This window comes from Marasmius oreades, chromosome 7, assembly GCF_018924745.1.
Source record: "Marasmius oreades isolate 03SP1 chromosome 7, whole genome shotgun sequence".
NCBI classification, from domain to species: domain Eukaryota; kingdom Fungi; phylum Basidiomycota; class Agaricomycetes; order Agaricales; family Marasmiaceae; genus Marasmius; species Marasmius oreades.
This window is the reverse complement of record NC_057329.1, coordinates 152,931-165,713: the sequence shown is the minus strand read 5'-3', so window position 1 is coordinate 165,713 and position 12,783 is coordinate 152,931. Positions and strand designations below refer to the sequence as shown.

The window sequence follows — 12,783 nt, the reverse complement described above, 5'->3', positions numbered from 1 at the left end:
TGAGGAAGACGACGGCTGGCGTAGTCGCTCAGACGTCGTTATCGACTCGTTTGTTCGGGATTATTCTTGATCCGTTGGCCTGTAGCTGACGTACTGCGAAGAATTGTCTCCCTGCCATTCTTCCCAAAGAATGTCATCGTTTACGTTGGAGTTCCACTCCTTCCATAACTCCCCCATCCACTCAAACCTCCCAAACCACTCAGCAAGGTGCCGGATGTAGCCGATCCAGGGCGAGGTGAGGGAGACGGACTAGGTGGAACTGACGTGGTTGTAGTTGATTCAAGGTCTGTCTCTTCCGTCTCTGTCTCCCCCTCCGCTTTTTCAAGGGAAAATGAATGAGATAGGGACCGTCAACGTGATTGGTGACTTATATGCGATCGAGATTGTGAAAGAGAGGACAGGAAGAATAGTTCACCCTCAGACTCGTTTCCATCGTTCAGGTCGGGGCGGCGTGCAAAATCAACGGTATTGACATCGCTGAAGGCCAGTGACGAATATTCGGCGTAACCTAAATTGTCATTATGTCTGCCTATGACATCTTTCAGCGCAAACCTCGGTTTCTTTTCACTTCCTTCACTTTCCCTGCGAGTGGCTCTAGTGCTGGAGCAAAATCAACGCCGCTCGCAAACCTCTTCAAATCAAAGCCTCTCGCCCCGTTACTTGTAGCTGCGCCCCCTCCCCGGGCCCCTGCATCAGGCGGAGTGAAGCCAACGTTCAATATCCTACACTTCCTTCCGCTCTCCTCAACCCGTTTCCTCGCACTCGTTCCTATGCAATCGAATAGCTTTGCCATCGCCTGTCTATCCGGTATAGGCCGCCTCTTGCACGTTCCCGTTAACGAAGTCACCCCAATCCTCGGACCAGGGGTTGCCATATGAGGATTGGGCGTATAAAGTCCTCCAGCCCCACCGCTATAGCCATAGATAGGTAATGTCTGTGTCTGATAAGATGTTCGGAAGGGTGCCCTGAAAGCATCCTGGGTTGGTATGGGCATAGGCGCACGGAAAGGTGTACCATGTTTCTCATATGTGAGCTGAGGTGCGGATATCGGAATTGGTGATAAAGATATCCTGTGACTTCTCCGTGCTTCAGAGTGGGGTGCTCGGCCGCGGCCTTGGTCTCAGTCTCAGTGGTAAAAGTGTCCCTCTCAGGTCCCCATGAAAAACCAATCCATGCTGCAGCGGGGTTATCGTTCGCAGAGCAGGAACATGAATGTAGAATTGACAACCCAGGCGTCGACCAATTCATTGTTTGTTTTCTATCTTGAGCTTGCGAAGGTGTCACTAGAGCTGGATCGTCCCCACATAATACAGGACCCTGGTCGTTCCCGTCGTCAGCTTGCTGCGGCGCTAAAATGGAATTGTTCGTAGGTATGGTGGTATATGAAGATTGGAAGCCTTCTGAGTGTGATAGGTGTGACTTAAGACATGTCATCCTGCGTCGGGGTGGGGATGAGGTTTGGGCCGGCGTATACGAATTGCGGTAGATGTAAGGCTTCAAGAGGATGTTCTATGAAATAGGACTTGACGAGGTTCGGTGGAAAGAAACGGTAGGCGTTACCTTGATGTAAAGTGTCCCATTTCACTCTGTCGAACCATGGATGTTCCCTAAACTCTTCTGGACCTCTCTCCATCCAATGCGAAATTCAGCGTCAGTATGAACCCTGTTATAATCATCAACCATACACCTCGTCTTCCTTGCGAGTTAAAGGACCTGATGAAAAAGTCCTATGAAGGTTTCCGATGGCGCCTCTGTTGCTGAGTGTTGACCTGCTAGTGATTTCTGCGTCCTCCTCCAGCTCTAATTGCACCAAAGCTGCCTCATGAGCTTTCAGCATTTCCGGGCTGACGTAGTCACATGTTCCGACGGGAATTTGACAAGTGTTCTTTACTTAGGATTCTATGCACTTCCTCATCTAAACCGTGCGCAGGTACTGCCGAACGAAAATCGCGGATCAGAATCTTTTTCTCCTCTGTGACAACAGAATTATGGGGTTTCACGTCGCGATGGGCATATCCTTGATCATGGTACCACGCGATTGCGCAGATCACCTGCGGTACCCACCACTTCAGCTCTTCTTCCCCAATCCACACTGGTGATAATGGGGATGAAGATAGAAGGTCCCAAAGACTGCTGAGGGGAGCATAAGGTATGATCAGGGATAGATGTGTGGAAGTGTGGAATGCGGCCATGAGGTGGGTGCCCAAGGTGTATTGGTGCGATGTGCGAGTAGGAGAAGAAGGCGTTTAGTAATTGGAGAGTTCTGATGTCGTGTGCGGAGAGAAAAGGGTTTTAAACGGTTTTGCGAATGTAAAGTTTTGCTTTGTCGCCGCTGTCTGTATGAAACAACGTCGATCTATGTAGTTCAGCAAAAAATCCCGCACACTTGCACGAATACTAGACTTACAACACCATATTGGCCTCTCTCTAAGGTGCCTAAAACCTTCAAGTCCGCGTCTCCAAATTTCAGATAGTCAATCTCTTGCGTACGAGGAGTCGGTCCAATGACAGTCTGGCCGTGCAAGAGGCGATCAAGTGAAAGTTAGTCTGCGTCTTCTTGTTCGAACTCGTCGTTGAGTAAGACTTGCTCGTGCTGAGAATAAGAATGTAGAAGCTGTCGCAAGCGATCTTTCCGTTGGTTCCATTTTTGAGACATACATTGAAGTCGCTGGGTGGTACCCTGGCGAGGTGGTTATGGAGAAGGTCTTGCCAGGACTCGGGCACCATAAATTTTCGGATACTCGTAAAGGATCACTGGTTTGAGATTGGGGCCTTGAATGGTGGAAACAAAGAGGAGTCAACAACAAGGAGACTCGGTCCCATCGTACAAGCCACGAATTATGTCTGGGTAGGTGTTGATGGATCGTTGATTCAATATGAGTGGAAGCCAAAGGCGTTGTGTACCCCCATGAACGAGGAGATGAACGAACATGTGTATTCGAAGGCGCTGTATGAATCGACAGGGATTATTAGAGGTAAGCTTTGCAAACGGTTTTTTCCCGTGTGATATTGACGTTGCAAACTAACAGTTGCAACAGCAAAAAATAGAACCACTTGTACTAGAGGATGAAGTGCAAAAGTGGACAGATGATTGAGGGGAAGATATGGCAGGAACGTTAGAGGACGATGGCCGATTACGATTATCTGTTCCGGTTTGGCCTTCAATGATCGCAAGAGGTATATAAAGTATAATCAACCACCGTCCTTCTCGCCTTCTTTTAATCTTTTCTCTCCTCCGCTTCACGTCTGCGTTGTGCACTCATGCATGTTGACTTCCATGACAGTCAGTTGCTCCCGTAAGAACTTCAGGTCTTCCTCTGTGTTTGCCAAACTCTTCTCGGCGGCTTTTAGTTTGGATTTTAGTAGCTCGATTGCGGCTGGGATGTTGTACGATAACATTACGTTTGCCTTGGGGCGGTTGAGTGCGCAGGACAAGACTCAGAGGAAGGAAAGTAGATGTACGCCTAGCCAAAGAAAAATGGTATCTGTATCCTCCAACTCTGCTTCTGCGAATAGAGTGTCGTTCAACTCGAATGATGTTTTTAGCTTCTTTCCGTCGTCTTCGACTTCATGTTCATTGTTCAGGAATGGCACCATACTCAATGATATCGATTATCTTCTCTTCGAGGCCGTGCCGCCGTTGAGTGAGGTTGGCATCCATGTAGCGATATTTGCTGGTGAATGTGTCTCGTTAGTGCGAGGTCATTGACAGCCAAGTCATGGTGTGCGTACCCGATCGACTCTTGGATTGCTTTCAAGGGATCCTCGGCGTCGCCATCTGGTCCTCCCAGGTGTGCATCGACGTCTACCTAAAGACAGATAAGTTAGTTCAGGACGATTGGAGCGCGACTGAGGCTTACGATGAACGGAGCTTTTGGAATTCCTCTGGGATTTCGTTCTCCTGTTTCTTCGAGGAAGAGCACGATTTCCTCCACACCGAAACATGGTACACGTTTAGGAAAGGCAAGGGATGGGATCCGGATTGGTGGGTGAAGATAAAGGGGACGAGGAAGAGGAAGAGGACAAGGCTCCTGCTCGCCTAACGTATACAATATGTACAGAGTACATGGCGCTAGCCGAAGAGATAGTGCGGAAGATATAGACGGTCCGTAGAGTTTGGTGAAGTTCGTCAAGAAGCCGAGTAACCTGTTTGATTAGAGGCGTCGGTGAGCTGATATTATTTTCCGGATGAGGACGTTGTTTCGGGTCTTCGGGGATGGACCGTTCGTTATGCACAGTGCCGCCTGGAATCGGATTGAAGCAGAGATCTCCAACAAAAGCAGGGCGTACAGAAACCAAACCCTTCAAGTGTTTCGAACCCATTTAAGAGCATGGCGATCTCGGGTACGACTCATCTGAAACGTCTAGAGAGGAAGCAAACATGAATATCAGGACGAAAAGACGTAACACGTTTACCCACTGTTAGGAATCTTGATAACATAGCCATAGGGAGTGGGATACCAAAGGACCGCATACCGTTTTTACGGGATCGGAAAAACGGAGCATCAATCGTCTGTGTTGTGCGTTCGCCAGGTCACCGAAATCTACCAAATTTTGCCAGGTAAACGGTTTCCTAACAAAGGCAAGTTGGAGCCGTATGTTGATGCTGCCAAAGCTTTGGAGGGTTTAGTCAAGAACTAAAAGAACCAAACCAAGCGTCGCCTGGGAGTGGAGGGAAGGGAGATCCGGGACTTTCGGCGATGAAAGAAAGAACTGACTCCTGACACATGCTTGAAACCTCGTGTACAGAGTAAACTCTTTGTGTATAGGACAAAGAGGTGATCGCTTGTCGAATGGTATAAAAGAAGAGGAAAGTCACGCTTTCGATAACCTGTTCTTTCACTTTCACTTTCACTTCCACTTCCACTTCCCCCCTTTTCTGAGCCGCTCCGATCTTCTTCATCTCCATGTCTGATAGAACCCCACCTAAAGGACGGTCGAAAAGCACTCGAAATGCCAGAGTGTCATCGGGCCCGTATCATTCTCCCTTCACCGCGCCACTCACGCCCCCAAAAACCCCAGCTCAAGGACGAAAACAAAGATGAACGACAGTTCCGGCCGCGATGATCAAGGCGAAGGATGACGAGGCAGTTGCGAATGCAGCTGTGCCAATGGAGGTACAAGAGGAGCTGAGGATCCTCCGGCAACTGGGTACAACGGTCCCTTTGACAAACTCGATCCACGTGAGTTCGGGTGGTCTTATCGTTTCGGCATTCACTGACAATCTTCGTTTGTCAGCGCATACAGATAGAGACGGAAGAGAAGCTGGCGTTCATAAAGAAGGTGATGCCGTCCATCATTTGTGATCTCTGCAAGAAAGCTGTATGCAAGCCTCACATGTAAACTCTGTGCTGTTCCATTGCGAACGTTACTCATGACGTTCCAGCATCGATTGCGGCCACGCATATTGTGCCGATTGCCTCTGGGACCACGTTCATGAGTTGGGACCATGCTATGACGGCAAGCCGGTACAGTGCCCCAAGACAGACTGCAGGATGGCGATATTGTACGGTGCTTGGGAGGACGAGGTGCTAGAAGCGTTGTCGAAGGGACTGGCAGAGAAAATGAAGCTTGCGAGAGAAAACAGAGGATGCTTTGTGTGGTTCGGAGGGGATCCACAGGCGTCATGGGTTTACCACTTCAGGCAGCAGACGAGAGCCCTCCGTCCAGTGTTGGAGGAGCTCACGTCGAAAGTACCGAGAGTTTGAATGGCTATGAAAAATGCACTTCTGTTGTGTTTCTAATGTTTCCGTTGTATTTCAATGCACCTAATTCACGCCTACATCCAAAAAAAACCGAGTGATCTAAGAAAGCGAACAACAAGGTTCAGCAGAAATACTCCACTAGTAAGGTCGAAAACGTACCTAGATAAGGGACTTGCGAACCGGGGAAGTCAAAATAGCAGGTCGCCAGCGCCTGAAACCCATCAGTGTGAACGGGATGGGATAGACTTGTGGTCATATCCAGAGTCCGAGACTTGGACAGCGCGTAGCCAGTCCAAGTTGTGCGGCATGGAGCCAGCATGATTAGCATCGTCAGCTCATCGCTCCTTCTCTGTAACGACGCTGGTGAATGAGAACTTATCAACCACGTAAAAATAGAATGTGCAAGAATACCTGTCAATGTAAGCTTGAGGTCTCTGCAGCTGAATGCAATGCTCCCAACGAGCGTTTGGATGCGAATGTACTGGTAATGAATGGGAGGACTGAGATAGGCCTGGAGTGCAAGCGTGACGGTGGGAATTTTCATTCTCGGATAAGGACCTCGAATTTGCGGAAAGTTATAAGTTACAAGCTACTTAACTAAGCAAGACCCAGCCCGATTCTTTTCCCTTCTCCTTCTCCCGTGAATTCTTCGCACCGGCACCAAACATTTCTGACGTACCTTTGAGTCCCCACAAACATGAGCATCGTTCTTCTCCCCCGTGCTCCCTCTTTTTCTCATACCTCCTCCGCGGACTAGTCCATAACGCCGACTGGACCATTTCAAGGAACTGGCTTCAAGTCGTTCATAAATCAAGAGGTATGGGTATTATATATCATGTCTTCCCTCTGGACAGGCTTAACTACACTGTTGGCCTTCACCCTCTTTTACGGACCCGGAATTTCGGAATACTCAAGGTCGTGGCGGTCATTCTTTCCGACTTCAAGCTCAAGTTCTGCCAGTGGGCTTTCGTCCCTTCACTCTTTATTTGATTTCAACATTGGTCGTCTTCTGCCCATTGTGTAAGCTGAGCATATATTTACCATCTGTCCTTTACGAACTGCGCTCTCTATGCTATCTCAACTATTTCGCTCTTAACTAAACAGGACGCCGCTGAGTGCGTCGCTTCAAGCGCTGCGTGGATGAATTCCTTTTTGGACATTCTCTACGCTACCGGGTACCCTTTCTATCTCATGTATTTTCTTTTCGTATAGTCGCTCCTTACCCGTTTCTTGTATCCTTATCGTCCATCTACGTTCGATATACCTCCATTCTTTCGGGTCTGTGCCCAACCTATCCCGGGTTTGCTACGTCGAACACCGCTTGCTGCCGTTTAAATATAACGCATCATTTTGGCCATATACACGCTACTCGTGTCTTTCTGGAGCCCCAGTTATAAAGCCCATTCTGCTCACCTTTTCAAACGTCCTTTGAGTGTTCGACAACGCTAAACCTTCACGCACATGGACATATCATACGAACCTCACTTCCCAGCGTTTTTGAGGTACGTATCTGTATCTATCCGAAAAAAAAAAGGTTTATAAGGTAACGTACGAGTAAGTCTCTTCCAAAGTCATAAAACTGGATCTTATCATATTATTAGGAATTCAAATAGGCAAATACTGAGAAGACTATGAACAAGCAGGACTAATACCGGCGCTTCGTTATGCATCAAACCTCGTTTGTAATGTAAACCACAGTAAGTTGTTTTCATCTCTAATGTGAACATTGTTGTTGCGAAAGTTGATTAATTTCAATAAAGGAGATTTGCCTGGCTTGCATGGGTATCTCGGTCGGGATGCGGAGTAAATCACGCTTTTGCGCTTAATTCGACCATCATAACACAAAGGGACATTCATCCTAACGCACCTCAAAACTCTTTGTTCATGGACATGTGTTACCGTGACGTATAAGAATCGATCTGGGATGAATCCATCGTATTTCCGCCCTGTTTCCTAGCCGCTCTGTACACACCACTACACACCATGTCGAAGCGTCGAGCGGAAGATGAAGACGCTCCACACAACGTATATGGCCTTGTCTCCTATCTTCATTTTTGATTATTCAGGCTGACCCGTTTCACAGAAGGTCACCCGGCTCACTGCAAGAACGCCCAAAGTACGGGCTCTGGCAGAGAAACTCGAGGAATCTCAAGAGACGATTGACGCACTGGATAAAAAAGTGAAGGAACTGGAACTAGAACTTGACAGCCTGATGGTGATGAACCCTTCGCTAGACCACTATCTTTTTCTCAAGTCTACCTTTCAGGACAATGAAGGGGAAAGCCGTGCGCGCGCAGAAGCTGAAAAGGCAGCGCTAGCTAGAGCTGCGTCGCAGTTTCAGATTGAGATCTGGATGCTTCGAAACGAACTTGCCCGGAAGGAGACGGAGTTGAAACGCAAAGATAGATTGCTCGCAAACACTGGAGCATCTCCCAAGGTGCGTGCGTTCACATTAGGCTTGCATATGCTCAATGTGTCTACAGGATGGCGCCGGTAACAGCACAGGAAATTCTTCAAAGCCCAGCAAGAACATGGACTTGCAGACGTCAGAAGATATAGCCATCACGACGTCTCGATCGAACATCAGAGAAGGGAAGATCACGAACAACGTCGGTGTACAGACAGATGCGCAGACACGAGAAAAAACGAACTTGGCTACTCGAACTGAGAGTGTATCTGTGGAAACGGATATTCAGGAACGTCTCGTAAAGGTGTGCACTGATCCTCACAAGTAACGTTCATCCATCCCCTGATTCCTGTCTCAATGCTCTTCAAAGGCTGGCAAAGAGCGAAAGTTGACGCTAACGTTTGTAAGCTTTTGATGATTTAGTTCACTGTAAACGGTAGTTGATGCAGCATCAAGCGATACCCGGACGACAACTCAGGACCTATGGCCATGCCAGAAGAGGCGGAACCCTCCCCTCCTACTCCGGGAGTTGATTGGATTGAAGCTGCCCAGAAGTACCTCAAGATTGATGGGAACGTCGAGTACAACCAGTTCGTGCAGGTCTGGGCAGCAACTGAAAGGAACAAGACCGTCACCAAACATGGGATTACTCACCGGCCGGTTGCTGTTCAGCGCTGGATGAACACAAAAGGCGTCAAGCGGTTCTCTTCGGACAATGACCCCACAATCGATGGGGATTTTGGAACGAGTTTCCCTGCACTGGTCTGGAAATGGTGGTTCAGTATTCAACCAAAAAAAAGAGGCTCGCCTGTCGGCAAAAGCCTGCCCCAGTACAAGGGGCAATGGCGCACCCTCGATCGCTGGGGTGAAGACGGTTGGGTGGTGCTACTAGCAGCACTCAAGTGGTGGTGGTTGAGTATTGGGAAGTTTGAGAGTGCAAAGCAAGTGGAGGCGAAATCGGACTGGGGAACAGCACTCCAGGAAATGAAGGATACATTCACCGCTGTTGCGTCTGGATCACCTGTTGCTTGCCCATAATTACTGTGCTTAATATCAATCTGACGTTGTTATCTTTTATTCTGGCGAACGGCGGACACTGTTAGACTCATAACGACACTGTATTGAATGCAGTCGCTTTGGACTCGGCCTGTGCTTCGGAAGAATACAAGCGACTAGAAACAGTAAGACATGAACTAATCAAGTGTTGCATAGATCAACCGCGTATCAAATACGGCGAGTATCTTGATAGTATCTAGCCATCGCCTTCGCTTCCATCCAGGGATGCGGCTTAGGCCACTTGAGCTCGATATGGTCAGGGATTTCAAGCCCTTTTCGATGGGCGAGATCTTCCGCCATCTGCTGGAGCTGAAGGGCGGCGATTGGTGGGAATTCGATGAGAATGCCGCAGCCGATGCTCGGGCAACACGGGGTGCAATCAAAAGTCTCGTATGGGCCCTGGGGTTCCTCCTGCCCTTGCTTGAGCTGCAGTAACTGCTTCAAACAAGGAGCACAGAAAGTGTGACAACAAGTGATTCTAGTATACGGGTGCTCAATGAGATCAAACGATTGCAGGATAAAGGTAACATGGACGTACACGTGAGGTTGGATATAGATCTTGTTGCAGAGAGAACACGTTAATTGCGTCTCTAGAAAGGTAAGAACCTCATCGGCTTCGATGGAACGACGGGAGGAGATCTAAAGAGTACGTTATCAGCCGTTGCCAATATGAACTGATCTTAGTTACTGACATCCAGCTCTGCAGCCAGCCGAGCTTCAAGATTCATGTCTTGCTGTGCTTGCAGCATCTGTCGTAACTCTTCCATTGATTTGTTGATGTGGGGGTCGTCCTGAGAAGGTTGAGCAGGCATAGCGGCTTTTCGAGAACGGGACAATGAAAGGGACGATGCACGAAGAGATTCGAACAACAAAGAGCGAAAAACTTTGACAAACACCGCAGTGGATTGGCTGCAGCCGTCCGCTCCGGCCAGTCCGCTTGCCGGAGCTCGTCTTCGCCCTACCGGGAGGTCCGAACTCGCATTCAGTGCACGAGAAGAGTCTAGTGCTGAAGTGGGTTTGAGCAGGAATGACCAAGTATTGCTCGAATGCTTAAACTGGCGAAGAGCACCGATACCGAAGGATTGGAGGATCGGCGGACTTTCATGAGCAGGAATAAATCTGAACAGAGGCCAGCGATAGTTTCTTTCGCCGTTGAGAGAAAAGACGTGAAGTCGTATTCCCTTGCTCACGAAGGGCACGTAGCCGTTTGAGGAAAACGGGCGTAGGCAGATGAGAGACGGCGTCAAACGCACTGCAAGCCATTCGCCCAGGAGGAGGTCCTATGAAAGAGCGATGACCATGGTCGGGGAGGCTCAAGGACAAGAAGAGTCGGCCCTGAGTTGAAAAGACGTCGGCTGTGTCTTTGTGAACTGGAAAAGGGGAAAGAAAGCAGAGGACCAACGTTTGATTGAGAGTAAAATAGAACATAGCTCATATTGAGGTCGAATGGAAGAGGGAAGGTTCAATAAGGCCTGAAGCGTGGAGTCACGGATAAAAGTGCCATCGACCGCCATGAAATTGAGTATTCCGAAAATACGGGTCCGTAAAAGAGGGCCGAGGCCAACAGTGCAGTTAGGCCGGAACAGAGAGAAGACATGATGTCAATATCTCTGAAGTTACGAACGACCTGAAGCCAATTCGTTGAAAGCGATACAGTTGGAGCCAGGGAACTTGAGCATTCGTAAGCCGATGTTTGTTTAAGCGGTAATCAAACAACAGCTTTGACCTCTGAACTAAACGTGACCTGGCGTTCTCAGCTCCGGGCGGCGTGAGAGTGTACCTAGCTCTTTCTGTCTATCCTCTACAAGCATTACAGGATGATCAACGAATATTTTCTAAAAATGTCGCAGGGTGAGCATCGCATAATGCGCTAGATCACGTATTGATGTTTGGCTTGCCCAGACCCAAACTGGGTGAACGATGAGGCTTTGACGAACGTCCTAGAACACGGTTGTCCGCTCGACGTATACCGTCAATTGCAGCAAGAAGTCGACGAAGATCCCGTGTCTTACAATAGGGTGCTTGAGTTCTTGGGATGGCAAACCAATCACCGAAAAGGTGCGTGAACTTTTGGTTCTGCGAAAGCCTGAGCGCTGATGTCGTCAATAATGTAGGCTATGACCCTATATTTGAAAGGTTCCGCCAAGGTTCATATTCATGCACCCTTTCGCGGATTGAAGCTGAGGTTTCTGTGATAAAGAAACTACTGAACAACTTCGACGACGAAAGCCGCTAGCGTTGAGATCTCGAGATAGCAAAGACTATGCAGTCGTGGTTGTCGGTGTCGACGCCGGCTACTGTCTTCCACAGTAAGTCATATACGTACAGTGAAGGACAGCTAAGGGCGAGTAATCGACATTTTATCGAGGGCCGAAATGAATCCTCTCGATATCTTGAATCGGAATGGCATCGTACGCTATTATGATTCAGAAGAAGTTGCTAGGCAGTGCGCTACAGGATTAGAGAGAAGCTGGTTGATGTGTCTGAATACCCCGATCGCGAATCATTACAAAAAGGAGATGGTGGTAGTTACTAAGGGTGCAAACCCAGGGATTTATAATTCAAGGTCAGTTCGAGGATGGTCGACGATGATGCGCATCTCACTCTTCTTATGCTTAGGTCAGAGGCGTGTGATATTGGCCTGAACTGGAGCGATGGTGATATCAAGATTTTTGTCCAAGATGTGTTGACCTCGGATGTGTCGACGGCAGCAGTGAAATATTTCGAGGAACAAACTCAGGTAGCCAGAGAAGAATAGGTAGATTCAGCCAGCCGGGTGCCAAGATTCATGTGGAAAATCAGAAAGACTCAAAACATTTTGACTGCACATCTCAATAGTAGTAAAAACCCAGTATAAAAGAAACAACAGAGAAGATGATCATTTTTGAGGTACAGAGTAGCAACTTTAAAATGAATCCATCGTGCTTGTTAGTCCCCCGAAACTTGGACTTGAGGTCATCACCGGTCGGTAAAGGAGAACGGATGGACGGAGTCTTACCTTGAAGAAGAGCCCTCGTTTTACGCAGATTCAAGCGGAATAGGCGTCCGAGGTCAATAGGGGTTTTTGAGAGTTTGACATCCGGCAGTCACAAGATTTAAATTCCTAATAATAGCATTGCCTGACTTTGATGACGGAGTCAACTACAGCTTATTTTATCACTAAGGATAGAACTTCAGGCCTTCAGCTTCAGGTTTTATCAACAAGCCTGGTGTCGTATCTGAAGACTTCCCATCAGACTTTAAAGGCGGGTCGTCAGCGTTCCTTTTGAAATCGGGTTTCGGTAGTTTAGGAGGCCGTCGTATCAGACCCATCAGCCTTACCTAGTAGCAGCATGAGAATCAAACGTGAGCTAAAAAAACGTGGTTCAAGTTGACTGGAATTTCCCCCCGGAGAACGCGCTCATCCAATTTGTTCGCAGCAGTCACAATGAGATACTTGTAATGCTTGGTCAAAGCGTAGTACAAGGGTATGAAAAATGAAAAACAAACAAACACGAAGACAAAGAATCCTTACTGTACGCGTATGTAGGGAGGCGACAACAAATCGACTGTTACCCGGCAATTTTGGATCTTTGCAGGCGACAATGGCAGTAGTACTGTTAGCCGTTACGGTCG

General features: G+C 48.2%; 8 protein-coding genes across 8 annotated transcripts; 4 read left to right on the top strand and 4 right to left on the bottom strand.

The window, feature by feature from the left end:
• Positions 1–521: 521 nt before the first annotated feature.
• E1B28_010757 (uncharacterized protein) lies at positions 522–878 on the top strand (the record flags this gene model as incomplete). Its single annotated transcript, XM_043155735.1, has 1 exon — positions 522–878. One exon carries the CDS (start codon positions 522–524, stop codon positions 876–878), a length of 357 nt encoding a protein of 118 aa, XP_043005517.1.
• A 542-nt stretch (positions 879–1,420) lies between these two features.
• On the bottom strand, positions 1,421–2,192 carry E1B28_010756 (uncharacterized protein; the record flags this gene model as incomplete). The annotated part of the gene is made up of 3 exons (XM_043155734.1): positions 1,421–1,627; positions 1,688–1,827; positions 1,892–2,192. The coding sequence occupies 3 exons, from the start codon at positions 2,190–2,192 to the stop codon at positions 1,421–1,423; spliced, it is 648 nt and encodes a 215-aa protein (XP_043005516.1).
• Positions 2,193–3,574: 1,382 nt separating this feature from the next.
• E1B28_010755 (uncharacterized protein) lies at positions 3,575–3,945 on the bottom strand (the record flags this gene model as incomplete). The annotated part of the gene is made up of 3 exons (XM_043155733.1): positions 3,575–3,674; positions 3,733–3,805; positions 3,861–3,945. The coding sequence occupies 3 exons, from the start codon at positions 3,943–3,945 to the stop codon at positions 3,575–3,577; spliced, it is 258 nt and encodes an 85-aa protein (XP_043005515.1).
• Positions 3,946–3,954: 9 nt separating this feature from the next.
• Positions 3,955–4,333, bottom strand: E1B28_010754 (uncharacterized protein; the record flags this gene model as incomplete). Its single annotated transcript, XM_043155732.1, has 2 exons — positions 3,955–4,244; positions 4,291–4,333. 2 exons carry the CDS (start codon positions 4,331–4,333, stop codon positions 3,955–3,957), a joined length of 333 nt encoding a protein of 110 aa, XP_043005514.1.
• A 730-nt stretch (positions 4,334–5,063) lies between these two features.
• On the top strand, positions 5,064–5,708 carry E1B28_010753 (uncharacterized protein; the record flags this gene model as incomplete). The annotated part of the gene is made up of 3 exons (XM_043155731.1): positions 5,064–5,183; positions 5,239–5,339; positions 5,387–5,708. 3 exons carry the CDS (start codon positions 5,064–5,066, stop codon positions 5,706–5,708), a joined length of 543 nt encoding a protein of 180 aa, XP_043005513.1.
• A 1,980-nt stretch (positions 5,709–7,688) lies between these two features.
• On the top strand, positions 7,689–9,150 carry E1B28_010752 (uncharacterized protein; the record flags this gene model as incomplete). The annotated part of the gene is made up of 5 exons (XM_043155730.1): positions 7,689–7,730; positions 7,789–8,142; positions 8,189–8,416; positions 8,483–8,515; positions 8,569–9,150. 5 exons carry the CDS (start codon positions 7,689–7,691, stop codon positions 9,148–9,150), a joined length of 1,239 nt encoding a protein of 412 aa, XP_043005512.1.
• A 186-nt stretch (positions 9,151–9,336) lies between these two features.
• On the bottom strand, positions 9,337–10,273 carry E1B28_010751 (uncharacterized protein; the record flags this gene model as incomplete). The annotated part of the gene is made up of 4 exons (XM_043155729.1): positions 9,337–9,646; positions 9,707–9,807; positions 9,861–10,223; positions 10,268–10,273. 4 exons carry the CDS (start codon positions 10,271–10,273, stop codon positions 9,337–9,339), a joined length of 780 nt encoding a protein of 259 aa, XP_043005511.1.
• A 736-nt stretch (positions 10,274–11,009) lies between these two features.
• On the top strand, positions 11,010–11,404 carry E1B28_010750 (uncharacterized protein; the record flags this gene model as incomplete). Its single annotated transcript, XM_043155728.1, has 3 exons — positions 11,010–11,019; positions 11,071–11,226; positions 11,283–11,404. 3 exons carry the CDS (start codon positions 11,010–11,012, stop codon positions 11,402–11,404), a joined length of 288 nt encoding a protein of 95 aa, XP_043005510.1.
• Between the last annotated feature and the right edge of the window lie 1,379 nt (positions 11,405–12,783).